General features: G+C 37.8%; 1 protein-coding gene across 3 annotated transcripts; it reads right to left on the reverse strand.

The window, feature by feature from the left end:
• Nucleotides 1-9,749: 9,749 nt before the first annotated feature.
• Nucleotides 9,750-25,053, reverse strand: LOC124378419 (GTPase IMAP family member 2-like). Of its 3 annotated transcripts, XM_046838123.1 has the most exons (4): nucleotides 24,984-25,051; nucleotides 22,762-22,854; nucleotides 22,643-22,674; nucleotides 9,750-11,310 (listed from the first exon to the last, which is right to left on the reverse strand). In XM_046838123.1, exons 3-4 carry the CDS (start codon nucleotides 22,653-22,655, stop codon nucleotides 10,460-10,462), a joined length of 864 nt encoding a protein of 287 aa, XP_046694079.1. In that variant the 5' UTR covers nucleotides 22,656-22,674; nucleotides 22,762-22,854; nucleotides 24,984-25,051; the 3' UTR covers nucleotides 9,750-10,459. The 3 variants fall into 3 exon arrangements, with proteins under 3 accessions (XP_046694079.1, XP_046694075.1, XP_046694078.1); XM_046838119.1 differs by lacking the exon at nucleotides 22,762-22,854 and having other exon boundaries at nucleotides 24,984-25,053; XM_046838122.1 differs by having other exon boundaries at nucleotides 22,643-22,854.

Raw genomic sequence — 25,053 nt, forward strand, 5'->3', positions numbered from 1 at the left:
GGTATGGAATCCCTCTTGAGTCTTGTTCCTCTCGAGGTTTTTTCCTTATGCCATCTCAGGGAGTTTTTCCTCGCTTTATCATTTAACAACCAACAACTTAAGAATAATTAAATAAACAAATTCTGTTTTTTAATAATAAATAAGTGCAGATATTTCAAGATTCGTGGAAGTTCATATATGTTTTATTTCATACTGCACGATTCAAACCACAAACTCCAATATCAGTAGATTTCGAGTTTGCCTCAGCAATGCAAATTTCTCCTTTCATGAACATAATAGACAACAAGAAGCCATTTCTATCCACGCTGCCACTCGGGTGCTTGTCCAAGAAGAAGTATGAGTTGATATTAATATTTTGTAAAATATTGGAATATTGGAATTGCTCATTTAGGAAATAATAATTTTTGATTATTGAATGGTTTTATTTGGTTTGTTGTTTTGGTTGTGTATTTTGTGGGAGGTTTGGTTTATTGTGATTTGAAGTGTGTTTCATATTCCTGAATTGTGCCTTATCCACTGTTGGGCTAAACAATTGTTGCCCAAAGAAAAGAACAACAAATTAAAAACAAACAAATTTCTTTTGTATTTTGTTGTCATTGATTGGTCTTTCTATTGTAATTTATCTTTTGTTTATTGTTATTGTTATCATTGTATTGATTATTGTGACAGTGGGGTGTGTGTACCTGCATGGAGGTGACTTTGTGTACAAAGGCGTTGTCATGCTGGAACTGGTTTGGGTTTTCTATTTTAAGTGAAGGGAAAATTTCATGTTACCACATCACATGCTACACCCTGTACAATTCTACAATTGTATAATGTACAATGGCAGAATAATTATCTCTCATAGACTGTATATGAGAGAGAGAGAGAGAGAGAGAGAGAGAGAGAGAGAGAGAGAGAGAGATTTTAAGAATTAATAAAACATAAAAAAGTAATTAATATAGATCATTGCAATTTATTCAGCAATGTTTTAAACATTACAAGAACATGTTAAATCTTACACAGAAACAATATAATTCCATCTGATCATTTGTCATTAAAGAACAATTATAGACATTTTATGGATAAATATATGTTTACTCATTTTAACCCTTATACCAAGCATACACAACCTCCTTATGACTGTTAGTAGTACACATTAATCACATACAGCATAATGAGATTATTCAACTTTCAGGACTAAATGTTCACTTTCTGCCTACTAGATATTTCCCTAACTAACAACTAACAGGTGACATGATGAAGAGATTATCAGTGTTATTCACTTCACCACTCATAATATTGTAATGTCAAAATGTTATGCCTGGTCAGTGTATATCTGTGGCTGTGTCCCTCTTGTCCCATTACACATTAAAGATTCTGTGTTGAAGCTCTCCACAAGAAAGTGAAAGTTAAAGAGGAAAAAAGGTCAAATTATTCTGGTCTGTCCTACGGGTCATCTTACATGATGGAATGTTCCATATCTGCTGTCAGAATCAGGGGCAAATATTAACACAGCTGGCGGAAAGTGTTGTTTCCTGACACACTTGGGACATAATACAATAATTTACCTCAGTGATTGATAATTAATTAATTATTTTTTTATATTATATATTTATATATGTATATGGTCATTCAATGTCAGTGTGAGTGGGCAGGACAGAAGTAAGTTCAAAATCTACACTTGATTACTTTTTTGTATTGTATTTTAAATGTTGTTTGGACAAACAGCAAAAAAATCATTTCAGAAATTACTGTAAGCTATTTTTCCAAGATTTTCCAGAATTTCCAGATTTTGCTGCTCTGAAGTCTTTAGGGAAAATACACCTAATTAATAATTCATATTGAACACTCTTTACAGTGTACAGTTTACTGTGGATCACTGAAGAAGAAGAGGAGGAGAGTGAAGACTGAAAGAAGAATAAGATGGTGGAAACTGAAGGAGGAAGACTGTAGTGTGAGATTCAGGGAAGAGGTCAGACAGGGGCTCGGTGGTGGTGAGGAGGGGCTGGATGATTGGGCAACTACTGCAGAAGTGATAAGGGAGACAGCTAGAAAGGTTCTTGGTGTGAAAATGGTCATGGCCAGACGGCCATGCATCAGAACACGGAAAATCATGCACTAACTAAACGTCTCACTTTTAGAATCCCTTTCTTCTTGCTTGGCCGTGAGCTGCCATCTTGGTTTGAGATCACTTGCTGGTGTAGGGGTTGAAATATTTCTACTTGTCACGCCTCTCAACAACGATATCTTTTCCACATCTCTTAATTCACTGGCATAACATTGACAGTCTTTATTTGCCCACAGTAGGGAAATTCCCATATTGCACCAGCAAAACAATGTGCAAATATGAAGCTGAGACACAGTACAAATATATACAATACAGTATGTAAATACAAAAAAAAACAAAAACAAAAAACAACAATAATAGTAGTTACACTATGAACAAACAAAGTGCACTCGGTTATTGCACAGTTTAAATTGTTATTGCATTGTTGCGCAGTTGATATTGAACAAATATATTGAAAAATGTATGATCATTGATTGAAGAACACTGATGATCTCTTCATCATGGCACCTGTTAGTGGGTGGATTTATTTATTAGGCAGCAGGTGAACATTTTGTGCTCAAAGTTGTGCTCGTAAGGATTTGAGCGAGTTTGACAAATTGTGACATCTAGACGTCTGGGTCAGAGCATCTCCAAAACTGCAGCTCTTGTGAAATGTTCCTGGTCTGCAGTGGTCAGAATCTATCAAAAGTGCTCCAAGTAAGGAACAGTGGTGAACCGGCGACAGGGTCATGGGCGGCCGAAGCTCATTAATACACGCAGGAAGCGAAGGCTGGTCCGTGTGGTCCGATCCAACAGATGAGTTAAAACTGCTGAAGAAGTTCATGATGTTAATGCTCCATCTTTCTCTTTAATTGGAGATCACTCTGTGCAGCTGGGGATGTTTCTCATCAACGTCCTGGGTATCCATGAAATTTCGGAGTAAGAACAGGAGCTTTAAGGATGGATTTGGACTGTAGTTAATGTCACCAGTCTGCTTCACTGACTCAGGAATACAGTTTGCTTCTGATCACCATCACTGCACCCCGCAACATCAATTTGGTGCAACCCAGATGAGGATGGAATCCCTCTTGAGTCTCGTTCCTCTCGAGGTTTTTTCCTTATGCCATCTCAGGGAGATTTTCCTCGCTTTATCATTTAACAACCAACGACTTAAGAATAATTAAATAAACAAATTCTGTTTTTTAATAATAAATAAGTGCAGATGTAACCCCTCTTGGTTCTCATGTCAGATTCGCCCGAAAAAAGACCACCTTCACACCAATTTAGAGTTCATCCATGCGTTGTGTTTTACTGAGGGTAAAATAAAAAGACACGCAGGTTGCATAGTTACACAGCTCATCCGGTCACAAAACGTTTACCTCAACAGTTCAGGTGGAACTGCACATTATAAGGCCACATTTCTGAACTCATTAAATATTTTTTGATTTTATAAACACAATAATAATAATGATGACAAAAAAAAAGATAATTCACCATACCTGAGGGTAAAATAAAAAGACACGCAGGTTGCATAGTTACACAGCTCATCCGGTCACAAAACTGTTAAATAATACAATTAAGGGAAACAAAATAAGTACACAAAAATAAAAAAGGATAACACAAATTACACACACGTATAGCGCGCCCGCACACGTGTTGAACACGTGTGAAACACCTGCTACTTAATTATGAGCTAAAAAAATAAAAAAAACTCAACTACTCCAAGTTTTCAAAAAACACTTTAGTGAAATCATATCGTTTGTAAAATAAATAAAAAGTTTATTAACAGCATGTGTATGAATATTACCGGAGAGGACATTTGTTTACCGTTTACCTCAACAGTTCAGGTGGAACTGAGAGAAAATGGCCGATGCAACTTGCGTTTTATTCTTTTCTTACTTCACCTATAGGTGTCGCTAATTCCCCTCTTCTCAGGTATAATATAAAGACAAATGAATTACACAGAAAATATATATACTGTATAATGAACTATTTCACAGCAAAAAAGTATTTTGGCACCATTCAAAATAAATCCATTTTCTTTGTTACATTCACCCCCACTGAATGTGCCAAAATATAACAAACACGAAATCAACAAAGAAACAAAACTCCCACAGAGACAAAATCCCAGAATTGCCATGCTTAGCACAATGCTGTTGATCAGAAAAAACTGTTCATCTAAAGAACTGATAAGAAAAAAAAGTGCTGCGCATATCACTTCTTCTTAATCACGACCCAAATAAAGTGCCTTCTACACTTCATCCCGGCAACTCATACCTATATGCACTCCAAAATTGACATAACACCCTAAACTGTGTACTCTAATGTTTCAAACCAAGAACAGAAAAAGACCATTAGCCATGGTTCTGTTGTCCAGTGTTGAGCAGGGTCTGCCGTTTCATAGAACAAATAAGGCGATTCACCGGTTTCAAGAATCTGCCAAACCTTGATCTACGACCCGACAACTCAGCACCATCCACCGTTCCACTAACAGCACAATTAGGATTGCAGGCATTGACCTGACCAGTACATTCCTGATGAACTGAATGGTCCGAAAGAGTATTTCCAGGAATCACACTAAGTGGCGGCACATTTGCAATCACAGAGAAATCGTGAGAATCACATGACTTATCTACATTGGGGCCACTAGCATCCACGGACCCAGAAACTTCAGGGCTTCCACTCATAGCCACCGAATTGTCAAAAGCCAACAAGCCGTCATCGGAAACATCATCGCCCACAGAAAACACGCTCTCATCATCGGTAGCTCCTACAACATCACATAAAGGGAGAAAATTCACACAAAGAAGTAGATTTCTGTGTACTACCTTGAGCTGACCTGATACAGGGTGTTTTATCTTGTAAATGTGAGTCCTGGGATCACGGTCGACCACAGTATATACCACACCCTCCCACTTATCTGAAAGTTTGCGTTTGCCACGCTCACTCATATTGGCTAACAGAACCCTGTCACCAACTTCGATGTTCACGCCCTTATGTATTCGGTTGTACGTCCTGGCCTGGTGAGACTGTTCTCTGCCAGTATTAACCTCAGCAACAGCAAGAGCCTCCTTCAAAACTTTGTCCAAAGATGCTACATACTTGGGAAGAGAGTCACTTGAATCGTCCCTCAATACACTCTTGAAAATCACATCAACTGGCAGTCTCAGCGTACGACCAATCATTAAATAAAATGGAGGAAACCCTGTCGTCTCATGTGCAGTACAATTGTACAGAAAGGTCAGTGTGTGAAGCATCTGGGGCCAATCATGCTCTGGTCTTGGCTCTAGAGCCCTGATCATATTACCCAGTGTCCGGTTAAACCTTTCAACAGCGCCATTGCCCATTGTGTGGTATGGGGTCGTCTGTGACTTTTTTATCCCACAAAAGTCGAACAAGTGTCTGATGAGTTCGCTACAAAAATTTGCACCCTGGTCAGAGTGGATGCATTCTGGGAAGCCATAGTAACATAAGTAGTTATGAAACACGATACAAGACACCATTGGTCAAAGACAGCCTATCCCACTGCTTTAGGAGTTTTAATGCAGCACTGGGTTCACCTGCACGCTCACGTCTCGAGGGCCTACGTTTAAGGTCGACATAGTGCATCACCCTCTTTAAATGCTCATCTTCAAGCTGTCTGTCTCTCAGTTCTTAGTGAGAGTATGAAGGAAGAGAATCAAACCCAACGTCAGTGATCTGTTGGACGAATCCAGACAGGGGAGTAGCCCACACTTTTGCTCCCTCATCCCAGTGAAGATGGTTAGAAAAGACAGCAGCCACTTTTGCACTTGACAAACTACCACACACATCCACACCCAAATCCTTCCGATTACAGGCACCCGCCGAAACCTCAGCACTATCAGCCACTCGCTGAATGGCAATTGACAACCGGAAAGCATCCTGCACAGCAGCACAAGTATGGTTCTCCGACTCCGCTACTAGCTCGACATAGGGTTCCCTAACTATGCGGTAGCTAACACGACCAGCTACAAAAGGTTGCCTACTCAAAGTGTCCGCTATTGTGTTCTTTGGCCCAGGAACATATTTGATGTCGAATTCAAAGGCGGCTAGTTTAGCCACCCACCTCTGTTCACAGGCGTCAAGCCTCGGTTTGGTCAAGATGTGCGTCAAGGGATTATTATCCGTCCAAGCTGTGAACCGGTGCCCTTTAAGCCAATGGCTAAACTTATCACATACAGCCCACTTAAGAGCAAGGGACTCAAGGCGATGTGCTGGATATCTGGCTTGCGCTCTGGTAAGTGATTTACTCGCAAACGCAATGGTTTGAGCTTTGCATTCTCCTGGACGTAGTTGCGAAAGTACAGCACCCAACCCTTCCGATGAAGCATCAGTAGCTAGAATAAAGGGCCTGGAAAAGTCAGGGTGTGCAAGGACTACATTAGAAAGCAGAGCTGTCTTCAAAGCGGACAAAGCCGCCTCACAAGCTGGAGTCCAATCATCAGGAGTAAGTTTCCTGAATGATGTAACACCTTTGCGACCCCTACCTCTACCTTTCCTCACAACACTAGTTAAAGCATAGAGTGGGTGTGCAAGAGATGAACAATTCTCAATGAAACGTTGGTACCACATGACAAGACCGAGAAAAGACTGAATTTTCTTAACTGATGGGGTAACACCATCAGGGCACATCAAATCTGCAGAAGTAATCTTAGCAATCGCTTCGACCTTCCCAGGATCGGTGGCGACACCATCCTCCGAAATCAAATGACCAAGAAACTTCACAGAGCGCCTAAAGAAATGACATTTCTTTGGTGACAACTTCAAATTGTGTTTTTTCAACATTCCAAAAACCATTTCAAGCCTTTGCAATGCGATTTTTTCGTCAGGTGCAAAGACCATTATGTCATCCCGCTAGACGCCTTCGCTACAAAGGGTTTAGGAGTAGACGTGATAGGGAAAGTCTGATTAATATCATAACCTTCCCCTGATGCACAAGTATTGGGCTCATACTTAACACCACCTAACCTTCTCTTAGTATCAGAAAACTGCATCAGATATTTTCCCCGCCCAGCCCCAAACAAGGGAGTATCTGTGCCGTCCTCAGCCATCTATGATGATATCCACAAAAAGGTTTTCAAATAAAACACTAAGTTAAACAAAAACAACAATTTATATTAAGCAGAAACAAGATTTTCAATTATAACAACCTATCCGATGTCCATCGGTTATATTGTGAAGTCTAAAAAAAAAAAAAGGGGAAGAGTCTATAACCGGAGAATCTGGCAACCACGGTCCGACCGTCCAGACGAATCCTGCAACGCCACTTCCTCGATGATCAGCACCACGTGGACCACGAGCGGGAACTGAGAGAAAATGGCCGATGCAACTTGCGTTTTATTCTTTTCTTACTTCACCTATAGGTGTCGCTAATTCCCCTCATCTCAGGTATAATATAAAGACAAATGAATTAAACAGAAAATATATATATACTGTATAATGAACTATTTCACAGCAAAAAAGTATTTTGGCACTATTCAAAATAAATCCATTTTCTTTGTTACACAGATATTTCAAGATTCGTGGAAGTTCATATATGTTTTGTTTCATACTGCACGATTCAAACCACACACTCCAATATCAGTAGATTTCGAGTTTGCCTCAGCAATTCAAATTTCTTCTTTTATGAACATAAAGATTTTTCATTAATCTTGAGATTTACATTGAAATTTGAAGTGTGTTTCATATTCCTGAATTGTGCCTTATCCAATGTTGGGCTAAACAATTGTTGCCCAAAGAAAAGAACAACAAATTAATAACAAACAATGTATTTTTTGTTGTTGTCATTGAATGGTCTTTCTATTGTATTTTATCCTTTGTTTATTGTCATTGTTATCATTGTATTGATTACTGTGACAGTGGTGTGTGTGTGTGGTGTGATGTTGGTGGTAAATTTGTCTTTAGTTGGAAGCTTGCCAACGTAGAGGTACAGTGGTAATGTGGGCCCAACCGTAGTAATTGTAATGAGTAGGTGGAGCTCCAGCCGCACTTACAGTACCAGATGTCAACATAGTAAATGTGTAAAATGGCTTAATCTTCTATCAGGGAACATTTCAATGCTTGCTGGTATGTGTACATCGGCTAAATGTTGAAGATAGATAGAACTTTGTGCCTTTTCCAAAAGGCCTTTGATTCTCCAAATCTTATGCGAGTGAGCATTTTCATACACATTTTGAATAGGCAGGTGTGCCTGTTGTTAACATTTGGACATAAACCACAATGCTTCAAATCCAACAAAAAGAAATAGTAGGAAGTAATTCATGTTTGGTAGAGATTTTACCCTGTATCAGAGATTGCTGATATATCCTTAAAAAGACCCACACTGTCCTCATTTCTGTTAAGAGTAATGTTAGTAAGAATGTAATGTTTGAATTTGAGTTTATTTTCATGTTCTACAAAGAAGTTTTAGAGCAGTTCATGATTCCTTCTGCTGACCAGCTTTGTGGAGATGCATTTGCTGATTTCGTTGTCCTGCAGGACTTGGCTCCTGCCCACAATGCCAAATGTACTAATACCTGGTTTAAGGACCATGGTATCCCTGTGCTTGAATCTAAGGGGATATGCGAAAAAGAAGATGCGAGACACCAGAGCCAACAACGCACAAGAGCTGAAGGCTGCTATCAGGGTTTTCATTAGCTGTAAGCCATAATCATCAAAAGTAAAATAAAAAATAACGTGAAATACATATTAGTCTGTGTGTAATGAAGTTCTCTTTTTGAACTGAATTACTGAAATAAATCAACTTTTTGTTGATATTTCCCCTCATGGTAAAAGCCTATTTCTGTGAAAGATATAGCCTATATTACATCTCAGTTCACAAAACTATACAAATAAAGTGTTAGAATTTTTAGTTTTATGTTTCTGCATTAAATGGGTGAGTGTTTTGTGTAATTATAAACTTTCATTCATGATGGAGAATTTATTATTTAAATATCTTTGAATTCGGACACTTCCTTCTTCTTGTCCTTTTGTAGTCTGCTTTGTGTCAATGTTCACCTTTTTATTTCTTTTGAACAAGTTTATCTGTTTTCCAATCATTAAGTTTTTTTTTATTAGTTTGCCTTGTTCTTGCTGTTTCTTTACCTCATTCACACTGCATCTGATTTCTGAGAATAATCTAAATTTTTACCAGTATAATTTGGTACATGTTATAGAATGTGGAAAATGCATTGAAATACAAATGTACATTTGGACATCAATTTAAAAAAGTTCCTTTTTTTTTTTTTTTAACAAAAGTTTAGTATATTAATTAAAGTTATTGACCTTCCTACATTATCAATACTCTTGCTTTTAGTGCTCGTTTAACAAAAAGAAAGAAAACTAACCATAATCCAGCTAAAATCAGTGTGTAGCTTTCTGTATGGTGGTGGCTTTGTGTACAAAGGCGTTGTCATGCTGGAACTGGTTTGGGTTTTCTATTTTAAGTGAAGAGAAAATTTAATGCTACCACATCACATGCTACACCCTGTACAATTCTACAATTATATAATGTACAATGGCGAATAATTATCTCTCATAGACTGTATATGAGAGAGAGCGAGAGCGAGATAGAGAGAAAGTGGGAGAGACAGAGATTTTTAAGAATTAATACAAAATTTATAAAAAATAATTAAAATAGAGCATTGCAATTTATTCAGCAATGTTTTACTCATTACAAGAACATGTTAAATCTTATATAATATAATATAATTCCATCTGATCATTTGTCATTAAAGAACAATTATAGACATTTTTTGGATAAATAGATGTTTACTTATTTTAACCCTTATACCAAGCATACACAACCTCCTTATGACTGCTAGTAGTACACATTAATCACATACAGCATAATGAGATTATTCAACTTTCAGGACAAAACTTTCACTTGCTGCCTACTAGATATTTCCCTAACTAACAACTAACAGGTGACATGATAAAGAGATTATCAGTGTTATTCACTTCACCACTCATAATATTGAAATGTCAAAATGCTATGCCTGGTCAGTGTATATCTAGGCTGTGTCCCTCTTGTCCCATTACACATTAAAGATTCACCTTCATAATCAACAATTAATTGTTAAATTAAAAGAAGTCGAATAATCAAAACATTGCATTGATTACTGGTATCGACATGGCATCCAAGGTAGAATTCCCACATTTATTACCACCAAGTATTATGACATTTAACAAACAAAACCAAAATTTGAATGTTACACTGAAACATTTCAAGAAAAAAAAAGAAACACGTTACCAATTACCGAAAGATTATTGTGTTTAAAACAAGAGTGACAATAGCATATGACCTAAAAAATGACCATAAAGATGAGCAGCTGGTTTATCAGCAAGTAACTGTGATTATGTTTTCTATCATTCAAAATACCTTTCACAAAAGCTCAGTGATTAAATGGATTCATTGACATTCCTACTTTTTCAAAGTCCTTTTCTTTTTTTTCGAACACATCTAATAAAAGTAATACAAGAACATAATCCTAATCCAACTAGAAGTTTGTAACTGACTCTACCTGTATCTACAAACTCAGCTATCCCTGTTATCACAGTGTGTAGGGTTAATAGACCCACAGTTACATTTATCGTAGCGAAAAGAATTTTCACTGGAATTCTGGAATACATTTTTTTCTTTTCTTTTCTCTTTCTCTCTTCTATCTCATTTTGAACCATCAGGTATTGCTCCTTTGTATAGTGCTGATTTGTGTCACTTTTGATTATCTGATCAATTTTCTCCAGCAGTTCTGTAACCTGAGTGCTGTTCTGCCAGTCTTTATTATCAAATGAATGGCATCCTCTACATCTGTTTTTGAGGCTACTTAATTCTGCACTTTCTTTAACATAATCCTCCATGCTCGTACCCTTCAAATGGTCTGCATGAGTGAACACAACAATGGTGAAGTTTAAAGCATCTTCTCCAAAATTCTCCTCGATCCACTCCACTGCTTGTTTCTCTTCTTCTGAGAATCTTCTGGCCAGACTAATAACCAGCAGGAAGATGCAGGGTACACAAGCGTGAATGTCAAAGCATTTCTCAATTTCAGACTTTACTTGTTCTTCAGTCAGAGATGTGTCACTTAACCCAGGAGTGTCAATCACTAGTAAGCTTCTGTCTCCTCTCTGATGCATCTGATGTTGACACTGCAGGGTAACAGACACTGATGAAGTTTTATCCTTAAAACCCTCTCTGCCCAGGATGGTGTTTCCTGTAGCACTTTTTCCTGATCCAGTTATCCCCACCAGCACAATCTTCAGATCAGGAGAACCCTGCTGTCCTGTGAGGTAACATACACAAATACATGCCATGCTGATGCAGATATGTTCTATTAGCAATAATCATAATTAACCAACCTGAATTACATGTATCAGTTATACAAATAAAATTACTTAACAGTTAGTATATTATATTAATATCACTGTATATTGACGTCCCCAAACTGCAAACTATTTTCCATGATGTCTCTTACTGTTAATGCCTTCTGCTGCACATGCTCTTACAGCTGCTTAAATTACAACACGTTACCTCCTAATGCCTTTTTACACTGTTATGGTTACTTTCAAATAAAACCCTTCTGTGTTTAGCTTCACATTTGCACCTTACACAGTTTATTGTTATAATATATATAGAGATATATATAGTGAGGAAAATAAGTATTTGAACACCCTGCTATTTTGCAAGTTCTCCCACTTAGAAATCATGGAGGGGTCTAAAATTGTCATCGTAGGTGCATGTCCACTGTGAGAGACATAACGAAAAAAAAAAAAAAAAACAGAAATCACAATAAATGATTTTTAAACTATTTATTTGTATGATACAGCTGCAAATAAGTATTTGAACACCTGTCTATCAGCTAGAATTCTAACCCTCAAAGACCTGTTAGTCTGCCTTTAAAATGTCCACCTCCACTACATTTATTATCCTAAATTAGATGCTCCTGTTTGAGGTCGTTAGCTGCATAAAGACACCTGTCCACTCCATACAATCAGTAAGAATCCAACTACTAACATGGCCAAGACCAAAGAGCTGTCCAAAGACACTAGAGACAAAATTGTACACCTCCACAAGGCTGGAAAGGGCTACGGGGAAATTGCCAAGCAGCTTGGTGAAAAAAGGTCCACTGTTGGAGCAATCATTAGAAAATGGAAGAAGCTAAACATGACTGTCAATCTCCCTCGGACTGGGGCTCCCTGCAAGATCTCACCTTGTGGGGTCTCAATGATCCTAAGGAAAGTGAGAAATCAGCCCAGAACTACACGGGAGGAGCTGGTCAATGACCGGAAAAGAGCTGGGACCACCGTTTCCAAGGTTACTGTTTGTAATACACTAAGACGTCATGGTTTGAAATCATGCATGACACAGAAGGTTCCCCTGCTTAAACCAGCACATGTTCAGGCACGTCTTAAGTTTGCCAATGACCATTTGGATGATCCAGAGGAGTCATGGGAGAAATTCATGTGGTCAGATCAGACTAAACGACTAAATTCCACTAAACGTGTTTGGAGGAAGAAGAATGATGAGTACCATCCCAAGAACACCATCCCTACTGTGAAGCATGGGGTGGTAGCATCATGCTTTGGGGTGTTTTTCTGCAAATGGGACAGGGCGACTGCACTGTATTAAGGAGAGGATGACTTGGGCTATGTATTGCGAGATTTTGGGGAACAACCTCCTTCCCTCAGTTAGAGCATTGAAGATGGGTCGAGGCTGGGTCTTCCAACATGACAATGACCAAGCACACAGCCAGGATAACCAAGGAGTGGCTCTGTAAGAAGCATATCAAGGTTCTGGCATGGCCTAGCTCAAACTCTGTGTTTCTCAGCGATAGGCCAGAAACCTGACTGATCTAGAGAAGATCTGTGTGGAGGAGTGGGCCAAAATCCCTCCTGCAGTGTGTGCAAACCTGGTGAAAAACTACAGGAAACGTTTGACCTCTGTAATTGCAAACAAAGGCTACTGTACCAAATATTAACATTGACTTTCTCAGGTGTTCAAATACTTATTTGCAGCTGTATCATACAAATAAATAGTTAGAAAATCATACATTGTGATTTCTGGATTTTTTTTTTTTTAGATTTTGTCTCTCACAGTGGACATGCACCTACGATGACAATTTCAGACCCCTCCATGATTTCTAAGTGGGACAACTTGCAAAATAGCAGGGTGTTCAAATACTTATTTTCCTCACTGTATATATACAGTGGTGTAAAAGGTGTCTTTCTTCCTGATTTCTTATTTTTTTGCATGTTTGTCACACTTTATTTTTTCAGATAATCAAACTAATTTTAAAAATTAGTAAAAGATAACCCACCCATTAGGGTTGCACAAGCCAGTGCACACTTAGTGCCGGTCCAAAGCCCGGGTAAATGGGGAGGCTTGTGTTAGGAAGGGCATCCAGCATAAAACATTCACCAAATCAAATATGCGGATCAGGAATTAAAATTTGATAGCGGCTCGGTCGAGGCCCGGGTTAACAACGACCACCACAGTTATCGTTAGCCAACAGGGTACTGGTGGAAATTGGTCTACTATTGGCCGAAGGAGGAGAAGGAGAGGAGGAAGACGTCTACAGAGACAGCAGGGAAAGTAGAAGTGTAGGAGAGTGGAGGTTCGGGTTGGTACTTTAAATGTTGGTACTATGACTGGTAAAAGGAGAGAGGGAGCTGATATGATGGAAAGGAGAAAGGTAGAGATGTTGTGTGTTCAGGAGACCATGTGGAAAGAGAGTAAGGCCAGGAACATTGGAGGTGTTTAAACTGTTCTATCATGGTGTAGATGGAAAGAGAAATGGTGTAGGGGGGATTCTGAAGGAAGAGTACAGTAAGAGTGTAGTGGAGGTGAAGAGAGTTTCTGATAGGGTGATGAACGTGAAGCTGGAAGTTGAAGGGGTGATGATAAATGTCATCAGTGCCTATGCTCCACAAATGGGTTGTGAGATGGAGGAGAAGGAAAAATTCTGGAGTGAGTTAGATGTTATCTCAAACGCTTGATTGCAGTTTTAGGGGCATATACTTCTGTTTTCCCTCAATGATAAAAACTTTTATTTAAAAAATGCATGTTGTAATCACTTGTGTTATCTTTTACTAATATTTAAATTAGTTTGATGATCTGAAACATTAAAGTGTAACAAACATGCAAAAAAAAAAAAACCCAAGAATTCACACCACTGTGTATATATAGAGCACCTTTGCACTCCCATAATACATAAATTGTATATTTGTATATTTCAATATTTGTTAGATTTATTAACATTGATTTATGTACATTGGCTGGTACTTGCACTCTGACAATAAAGTTAAATCTAATCTAATATTTTTTTTTAAATCCAATTGTTCCACAAATTATAGACATGGTCTAATCTTCAAAAATATCTCTAATATACAATATTTATTCCCGATCATCTTATTGATCTGCTGTCAATTAACCAAATTAGTTGCAAAATGTTTCTCTATTTCATTTTAATAGCACTTTTTCCAGACTTTTTCCCACTCAAAGTTACATTTAACCTAAAACGACCTTATATTTTCTTCAAAATGGTTTTCTTCAAAATTTTCTCTGTTTAAACATTTGACAAAGTCACATAACAAAGTGATGTTCCAACTGGAATTGGGGTCGTGTGTGTGTGTGTGTGTGTGTGTGTGTGTGTGTATATATATATATATATATATATATATATATATATATATATATATATATATATATATATATATATATATCATGCTTCTATTACATCTAAAGCAAATGGCCATCATTCATCGATGGATGGATGGATGGATTAATTTTTATTTTAATTAATTCAAAAACAATTATTGCTCAATATAGAACAATGCAATTTATTCAGCAATATTCTACTCATAACAAAAACATGCTGCATCTTACACAGAAACAATAGAATCTCATCTGATCATTTGTCATTAAAGAACAATTAGAAACATTTTGTACATAAATAGATAAATATGTTTATCCATTTATCATTTTAGCCCTTCTACCAAACATACACAACCATCTTAAGACTGCTAGGAGTAAACATACATTATATACAGTATAAAGCAATTATTTAAATCTGCATGGCATACAGAATTATCAAACTCCTTACAACACAATACAGAACAATAAAAAGAATTTGTTTGAGAATATATAAAAGGTTACAAGTGGAAGATTAGGAAGTTCTATTCACTTTTTACTTTAGATAATAAATGAATGCTTTGTGCATTGTGCAATTGACTAATCATAATCTAAAAATAATAATAATATATGTATTAGTCACAATTGTTAATAAACACTATGCAAACAATTTTAACCATAAATACCATAAAAATCATATAAATTCCCCTTTTGGACCTGATTAAATTTTAAATGGAACAGGACAATCAAGATACATTTTTTGACCTTATATATCTATAGAACCAATTGGAGCCCTTTTCTGATCTATTAATATTAATCAACAACCCATTAATTATTATTTTTTACATTTACTCATGTCAACGTAGTAAACAAATAATTGTGGTCTCTTTGGTTTATGTAATATATAACAGCGCATTGAATCTACTATTTTTTGTGTCAATGCATGTAATTAGTTAAATATGTTATTCCTGCACCAGACACTGTACCTGCTATAATTATAGGATTCTGTGTCAATACTCCTGCTACTACACCAGCACCTACTACTGCTACTTTTCCCACTTTCTTCGCTGTAATCCACCATTGTGCATTTTCGAACATGTCATTAGTGTAGTGCTTTCCACCATTTCCCTGCACCATCTCATCTATCTTCTGCAGCAGCTCTGTGACCTGATCACTGTTACCGTCATCATTATTGTTGAATGCATGATATCTGTGATTACAACTCGCTACCAGGTTCTTAAGATCTATACTCTCTTTGATATACTCATCCAGAAGAATATTGCCCAGCTGATCAACACAAGTGAACAGAATGATGGTGTATTTTAAAGCATCTTTTCCAAAGTTCTCCTGAATCCACTCTACAGCCTTCTTCTCCTCTTCTGTGAATCTTGCAGTCAGGCTGATCACCAGCAGAAACACATGAGGACCAGGAAGTGACAAACAGACTGATTCTTGTATTTGGTCCTTCAATTCTTTTTCTGTTGTTGATCCATAAATTCCTGGCGTGTCAATCACACAGACGTCCCTGTTTTCAGATTTTCAAGTGTGTTTTTCACAAACCTGGGTAACTGATTTTGGTGAAGGTTTAGATACGAACAATGTCTCTCTCAGGATTGTGTTTCCTGTTGCACTCTTTCCTGCTCCAGATTTACCCACCAGAAAAATCCTCAGTTCTGACTCTGTAAACCAACAGATAGCGAAAACGTATTTATTTAAGAGTATTAGGGGGATCTAAACAGTAGATGAACATTTAACATTTAATAGTAGATCTGAAATGTTGGAGTGGTTAATATTTTATCAGGAATGATTTCTCCTGAAGATGTCTGTCTGATATTTATGTCAGGTTTGGTTGGCCATTTGTTTTAAAACCTGGCTTTTATTAACACAATTTTAGAACTACCGTATTTTCCGGACTATAAGCCGCTACTTTTTTCCCACGCTTTGAACCCCGTAGCTTAAACAATGAAATGGCTAATATATGGATTTTTCTGGGTTTTTCCCAGTCTCACAAACTTGATGTCACCACTGAGCCCCATAACATTAGACCAATGAAATTGCCGAACGGGTTAAGGTGAACCAATTAAACTCTTTATATTAAATCAAGCACGCTCCCACTGAATCATTCTGATTAAGGTAGTCATTTTGTCATCTACACGTCCTCATCATGGCAAAGACAATGAAAAATGCATATGATGCAGCTTTCAAGTTGAAGGTGATCGATCTGGCTGTTGGAAAAGGAAATAGAGCTGAAGCACGGGAGCTTGGCCTTAATGAGTCGATGATAAGACGGTGGAAACAGCAGCGTGAGGAACTGACTTGGTGCAAAAAGACAACAAAAGCTTTCAGAGGGAAGAAAAGCAGATGGCCCGAACTAGAAAATGAGCTCGAAGACTGGGTCAACACACAAAGAGCAGACGGCCGAGGTTTTTGGTCTGTGCAGATCTGACTGAAAGCCAAAACTATCGCCAACCCCAATGAAGCTTAAGGAATTTGGAGGTGGACCATCGTGGTGTCTCAGAATTAAGAGACGTAAAGACCTGTTCATAAGGTCATGGACGACTCTGTGTCAGCAGCTCCCTCTCGACTACGAGGAAAAAGTTTTAAACTCCTGCAAATTCACTCATGCAAAGATCGGCCCGCACCACATCATAAATATGGATGAGTTTCCTCATTCCTGACATTTGACCTGCCTTTCACTCGGACTGTGAACAGGAAAGGCGAATCATTCATCACGTTAAAAACAACTGGCCATGAAAACCGCACTTCGCCTGTGTTCTGAGCTGAGAAAAGCTTCCACCGATGATAAAGATAAACTCCCGAGAGAAATTGTTGTAAAAGTAAACAAGAAAAGATGGATAACGGAAAGCCTCACATAACAGATTCTGTTAAAGAAGCCATCAAGAGGACACACTCAATTCCAGCTGTAATTCTTGGGGGCATAACAAAGTATTTGCAGCCAGTCGACATCAGTGTAAATCGTGCATTTAAGTTGGCGTGCCGTGTTCAGTGGTAGGCTTGGATGAAAGTGGAGAGAAATCCTTCAATAAAACAGGCTGAATACGAAGAGCAACTTATGGTCAAGTCTGCCAGTGGATCCTGACAGCGTGGAGCTCCGTCAAAAAATCCATAGTGTGGATCGAACAACCTGTCTCTGAACGTTGACAAAATGAAAGAGATGGTTGTTGACTTCAGGAGAGCAAAGAGTGACCATTCTCCAGCTCCATCACCAAAAAAGCCCAGCAGAGTCTCTACTTCCTGAGAAAGCTGAGGAAAGCTCATCTCTTTACCCCCATCCTGACCACGTTCTACAGAGGGACCATTGAGAGCATCTTGAGCATTTGCATCAGTGCCTGGTTTGGGAACTGCACCGTCTCAGATTGCAAGTCCTTACAGAGGAAAGTGAGGGCAGTTAAGAAGATCATCAGAGTCTCTCCCCCTTCTATTATGGACATTTACACCACACTGCATCCGCAAAGCCAACAGCATTGTGGACGACCACACACACCTCACACACGCGCATCACACACTACTCACACACACTCTTCACCCTCCTGCCATCAGAAAAGCAGTTCCGAAGCATTCAGGCCGTCACATCCTTAAGCCATTGGGCTTCTCAACACAGAACTGAACTCACAACACACAACCGTACTCACTTCACACATCCATGCCAATATTATATAACTCCATTTTTACAAAGTGTTTACATGCTGTTTTTGCACATCTTTTTTGACTGCTGCTATTTAAACATATTGTTTAATTACAATGTTCACTCCTGTATTCAGTTTTCTTTTACACACCGCACTGTGTAATATACAGCAGGTTTACTGGTGGCGCTATTGTGTGTTTTTTGTATTTGTCATGTCTTGTATTGTCTTGTGTTGTCTTGCACTGTCTGTCTTGCACCCTTTGCACCAGGTTGCACACGATGCACTTTATGTGGCGAGGACACTTACTAGTCCTTAACTCTGTGTTTTCTGTAATGTAGCTTTATGTTGTTAAATGTAGCACCAGGGTTCTGGAGGAACGTTGTTTAATTTTACTCTGTACTGCATCAGTTATATATGGTTAAAATGACAATAAAAGCTTCTTGACTTGACTTGATTAGTGATCTGTCATATTCTCTGTATATTGTTTTTATTTAATCTGTATAGTCTTGTATAGACTGTATTGTTTTGTCTACAAGCTAAATGTATAGTGTTATTTATGTCTGTACTTTTTAAGAGTCACCAACAGATGGATCCAAATTCCTTATGTGTGTCAACACACTTTGCTAATAAACCTGATTCTGAGTCTGATAGAATTAGGGTGTATCTACTATAACTGTACTTACTCAGTTTTTCCTTTTACCACATTCCATACATTTAATAAGCTCAGAGTTACAACTAGTTACAACCATAAATCACCTGGACTTCCTAATGCTCTTGTTCCCTGTGCTTCCATGCTCCTGGCTACGCTTCACTGGAAGCCCTCAGTTAAGTGTGCCATTTTGCTACAGTCTCTTCTCAAGCTCTTGCAGGTTTCTGACGCCTGGTCTATCCCTGACACTGTCAGAGAAACCAGATTTTTTTTCTCTCAATTTCTCTTTCTCTACTTTATCTCCTTTTGAACCATGAAATATCTCTAAAACATATTAAACATGAGAAACTACAGATCAACTTAATACAAAAAATAAAGTATTTTTGTATTAAGAACAAAGTAAAAAAAAATAAAAATGACCATCATGAATAATGTTTGGATAGAAGTGGTGCCTTAATAATGCAGACTCAAATATTTTTTTATTAGGCTGTAAATAAATGTGTTTGGAATAAATATTTCTAATGAAGTCCTACGTGTGATTATTGAGCATTTTTACTGGCCAACCTTAAAACCAATTATTACAGCTAAAAATTACAGTCTTCAAAGATACAAGACTTCAAATGATGTTTTTGATGGTAATTAGGCTCATTTTGTTAAAATAGATAAAATAATTATCTTTAAGCTTTACTAATTAAGTAAATATAAAAGATAAGTAATCTTTAAACTATCATAATGATTTTACACAATATGATTTTGCATGGTATTAGTATTCATATAAGGATCCCTCCACACACACACACATACACACACACACATATATACACTCACCGGCCACTTTATTAGGTACACCTTACTAGTACCAGGTTGGACCCCCTTTTGCCTTCAGAACTGCCTTAATCCTTCGTGGCATAGATTCAACAAGGTACTGGAAACATTCCTCCGAGATTTTGGTCCATATTGACCAATGATAGCATCACGCAGTTGCTGCACATCCATGATGCGAATCTCCCGTTCCACCACATCCCAAAGATGCTCTATTAGATTGAGATCTGGTGACTGTGGAGGCCATTTGAGTACAGTGAACTCATTGTCATGTTCAAGAAACCAGTCTGAGATGATTCGTGACTTATGGCATGGCACGTTATCCTGCTGGAAGTAGCCATCAGAAAATGGGTACACAGTGGTCATAAAGGGATGGATATGGTCAGCAACAATACTCAGGTAGGCTGTGGCGTTGACACGATGCTCAATTGGTACCAATAAACCCAAAGTGTGCCAAGAAAATATCCCCCATACCATTACACCACCACCACAAGCCTGAACCGTTGATACAAGGCAGTATGGATCCATGCTTTGATGTTGTTGATGCCAAATTCTGATCCGAATGTCACAGCAGAAATCGAGACTCATCAGACCAGGCAACGTTTTTCCAATCTTCTATTGTCCAATTTTGGTGAGCCTGTGCGAACTGTAGCCTCAGTTTCCTGTTCTTAGCTGTCAGGAGTGGCACCCAGTGTGGTCTTCTGCTGCTGTAGCCCATCCGCCTCAAGGTTTGACGTGTTATGCATTCAGAGATGCTCTTCTGCATACCTCGGTTGTAACGAGTGGTTATTTGAGTTACTGTTGCTTTTCTATCAGCTCGAACCAGTCTGGCCATTTTCCTCTGACCCCTGGCATCAACAAGGCATTTGCGCCCACAGAACTGCTGCTCACTGAATATTTTCTCTTTTTCGGACCATTCTCTGTAAACCCTAGAGATGGTTGTGTGTGAAAATCTCAGTAGATCAGCAGTTTCTGAAATACTCAAACCAGCCCGTCTGGCACCAACAACCATGCCACGTTCAAAGTCACTTAAATCACCTTTCTTCCCCATTCTGACGCTCGGTTTGAACTGCAGCAGATCGTCTTGACCATGTCTACATGCCTAAATGCATTGAGTTGCTGCCATGTGATTGGCTAATTAGAAATTTGCGTTCACGAGCAGTTGTACAGGTGTACCTAATAAAGTGGCCAAGGAAAGTGGCCTGTATATATACAGTGAGGAAAATAAGTATTTGAACACCCTGTTATTTTGCAAGTTCTTTCACTTAGAAATCATGTAAGGGTCTGAAATTGTCATCGTAGGTGCATGTCCACTGTGAGAGACATAATCTAAAAAAAAATCCAGAAATCACAATACAGCTGCAAATAAGTATTTGAACAACTGTCTATCAGCTAGAATTCTGACCCTCAAAGACCTGTTAGTCTGCCTTTAAAATGTCCACCTCCACTACATTTATTATCCTAAATTAGATGCACCTGTTTAAGGTCGTTAGCTGCATAAAGACACCTGTCCACCCCATACAATCAGTAAGAATCCAACTACTAACATGGCCAAGACCAAAGAGCTGTCCAAAGACACTAGAGACAAAATTGTACACCTCCACAAGGCTGGAAAGGGCTACAGGGAAATTGCCAAACAGCTTGGTGAAAAAACTGTTGGAGCAATCATTAGAAAATGGAAGAAGCTAAACATGACTGTCAATCTCCCTCGGACTGGGGCTCCATGCAAGATCTCACCTCGTGGGGTCTCAATGATCCTGAGGAAGGTGAGAAATCAGCCCAGAACTACACGGGAGGAGCTGGTCAATGACCTGAAAAGAGCTGGGACCACCGTTTCCAAGGTTACTGTTGGTAATACACTAAGACGTCATGGTTTGAAATCATGCATGGCACGGAAGGTTCCCCTGCTTAAACCAGCACATGTCCAGGCACGTCTTAAGTTTGCCAATGACCATCTGGATGATCCAGAGGAGTCATGGGAGAAAGTCATGTGGTCAGATGAGACCAAAATAGAACTTTTGGGTAATAATTCCACTAAACGTGTTTGGAGGAAGAAGAATGATGAGTACTATCCCAAGAACACCATCCCTACTGTGAAGCATGGGGGTGGTAGCATCATGCTTTGGGGGTGTTCTTCTGCACATGGGACAGGGCGACTGCACTTTATTAAGGAGAGGATGACCGGGGCCATGTATTGCGAGATTTTGGGGAACAGTTAGAGCATTGAAGATGGGTCGAGGCTGGGTCTTCCAACATGACAATGACCCGAAGCACACAGCCAGGATAACCAAGGAGTGGCTCTGTAAGAAGCATATCAAGGTTCTGGCGTGGCCTAGCCAGTCTCCAGACCTAAACCCAATAAAAAATCCTTGGAGGGAGCTCAAACTCCGTGTTTCTCAGTGACAGGCCAGAAACCTGACTGATCTATAGAAGATCTGTGTGGAGGAGTGGGCTAAAATCCCTCCTGCAGTGTGTGCAAACCTGGTGAAAAACTACAGGAAACATTTGACCTCTGTAATTGCAAACAAAGGCTACTGTACCAAATATTAACATTGACTTTCTCAGGTGTTCAAATACTTATTTGCAGCTGTATCATACAAATAAATAGTTAAAAAATAATACATTGTGATTTCTGGATTTTTTTCACAGTCTCTCACAGTGGACATGCACCTACGATGACAATTTCAGACCCCTTCATGATTTCTAAGTGGGAGAACTTGCAAAATAGCAGGGTGTTCAAATACTTATTTTCCTCACTGTATATGGGTTTATGAGATTTGAATTTTTTTTTACATTTTAAACAGCGTCACAACTTTTTTTAAATTGGGCTTGTATGAGTAAAATCAGTGAAATTATCAGTGTCTTACCTGAGTTTGCCATCTCTTTTCACTACTGAACACTGTAAAGGAGGAACAGTTGCATTTCAGAGATTGGATCTAGTGATATGGTTGCTTTATAGTGACATTAATTACAAATTAACTCCCACATTAGACACTAGTGTCAGAGGATCAACTCAGCCAGGCGATTCATCAGATGGCAGATGAAAGTGCAGGTTTTATTTAAAGAGTAAAACAAGAACCTGAAACATAAACACAAGCAAACTGAGCAAAAACTCACATTTGCAAGGCAAAGACAAAAGTGTGACAAAAAAGCACACAATAAACTAGAACTTAATTAAGGGTTTTATTAACACAGAACAGGTCTGAGTGCTGAGTGATGTATAACAGGTCATGTGATGTGCAGTGGCACATCACAACATACTTAACATACTTACTTATGGGTAACATAATTATTCTGATTTACAGCATGATCATATAATAACTACAGTTGATCCAGTAGTTTTTTCGGAACCAATCAAATGTGTTTCTCAACAACATGAAAACTGCTATTTTTTACCATACAGTGTGTGTCATTTGTGTTGATAAAATAGCTTAAATGATTATGTACAATGGTCAGATTATTTATTACAATCTAATTAGAGTTATATAGATGTTGTATATATTTTTATTTTTATTAATCCAAGTCAGACTCAAAACATATTGGAGTAAAAAAAAAGTTCTGTTATTACTGCGTATGAGCAAGTAAAATGTAAAGTAGTATACATTTATAAAGAATATATTTATATAATAGTGAGACGGTGTGTCAAATTTCATTTCAGAAGCTTTGTATAAATGACAAAATGTTTTTTTTTTTCTCTATTTTTATCTCCAGGTTGTGTTGATCTCATTCCATTGGTTTTATGTCTTGTGTTTCGTCATCTTTTTTTTCTGGGTGTGTTTGGTAAATAAATATGTGCTGGTATCAGCCTTTGCCTTATTATATGATAATGTATAAAAATATATTTATTGAAATTTCATTAAGAATTGTATTGAATTTGTATATATGTCTAAATTATTATTACTATTATTATTATTATTACTATTATTATTATTATTATTATTATTATTATTATTATTATTATTATTATTATGGGTGTATCTCTCTTGTATGTCAGTAATTTAAATTGTGGAAAAGTATTTAGTTCACAAATGAGGTATAATGTATAAATGTTCATTTGGAAATTGTGTTATAAAACTGTGTAATAGTGACACCTTCAGGAGAATTACATTCATTATTGGTTGAATTTGTCACATGATCTAGATAGCCATTTTAGTTTTCCGATCCACAAAGAAATGCACGCATGCTGAGAGCTATTCGATAATAAAAAGTGTTTGTTAAAAGGAATGCCTATATAAATATCTTTTGATGTCTCCTGTATTTCTGATTGGAAAGCACACACGGTATGTGATTTAATCGTTAGATTTAATCTGTTAATTTGTATTATACTTGTGTATTGATATTGGTTCAGTAGGAAACAACCGGTTGAACAGTGGTAAAAAGAGAAACGTTTTATGTATCTGAATGTTTATTTGTTTCAGTTTTTCATGGTGTCATGAAATTATGCGAAGAGATTAATGTTCAAGTGGTGTTAAAATACAAAGCAGATAGCGATGGCTATGAAGATTTTAAACGTTACGGCATCAGTTGAAGCGTAATTCTTTTAATCAGAAGAAAACCTACAGAAGCCGTTACAATGGGGGTTGTTTATTTGGAGTCATTTGAATTTGTATGAGACAATAACGAGTTGAGCTCTGTACATAAAGGGTAGTCATCTGACACTTAACCTAAAAACTAAAGCCTGAAAATCTGTTTTATTTCCTGGTTCTTTTCACACTTTGATCTGGAATAGAGGAAGAACCTGTCTGTGAAACAAGTAGTGGTGGACAATGTACTTCATTCCTGTACTGGAGTAAAAGTATTAATCCCCAGATTAAATATTTCCACAAGTGAAAGTAAATCCTTTATTATTTTTCTTTTAGAGCAAACATTTTTTAAGTTTTAGCTTTTTTACACGAGAAGTAAAAAATCACATGAGAACCATGCTATACACCACATTTCCTCCTTTAATGGGCACAAGATATTTTTATTTGTGTGTGGAATCTCCAATCACTTACTTTTAAACACTAAGACCAACATTTAGAGACACCATTTATGAAGCAAATACATTTAAAAAGCAGATCTCAGCTATCGTGCTCACAGAGTTCGTGTGCTGATTCTTCAACAAATGTTCTAAAATGTTACTAAATATTGGACAAGAAATAACAATAAAATCTACTAGACTATCAGAATATCCCACATACAGTAAGAATAGACTTTGTATTTACTTACTGAAGTGGACAAGAGAAAACAGCACTGTGGATGATCCAGAGTAAGAATTCTGTTCTGTGTTGAAGCTCTC

Source organism: Silurus meridionalis, chromosome 24, assembly GCF_014805685.1.
Source record: "Silurus meridionalis isolate SWU-2019-XX chromosome 24, ASM1480568v1, whole genome shotgun sequence".
NCBI lineage: Eukaryota > Metazoa > Chordata > Actinopteri > Siluriformes > Siluridae > Silurus > Silurus meridionalis.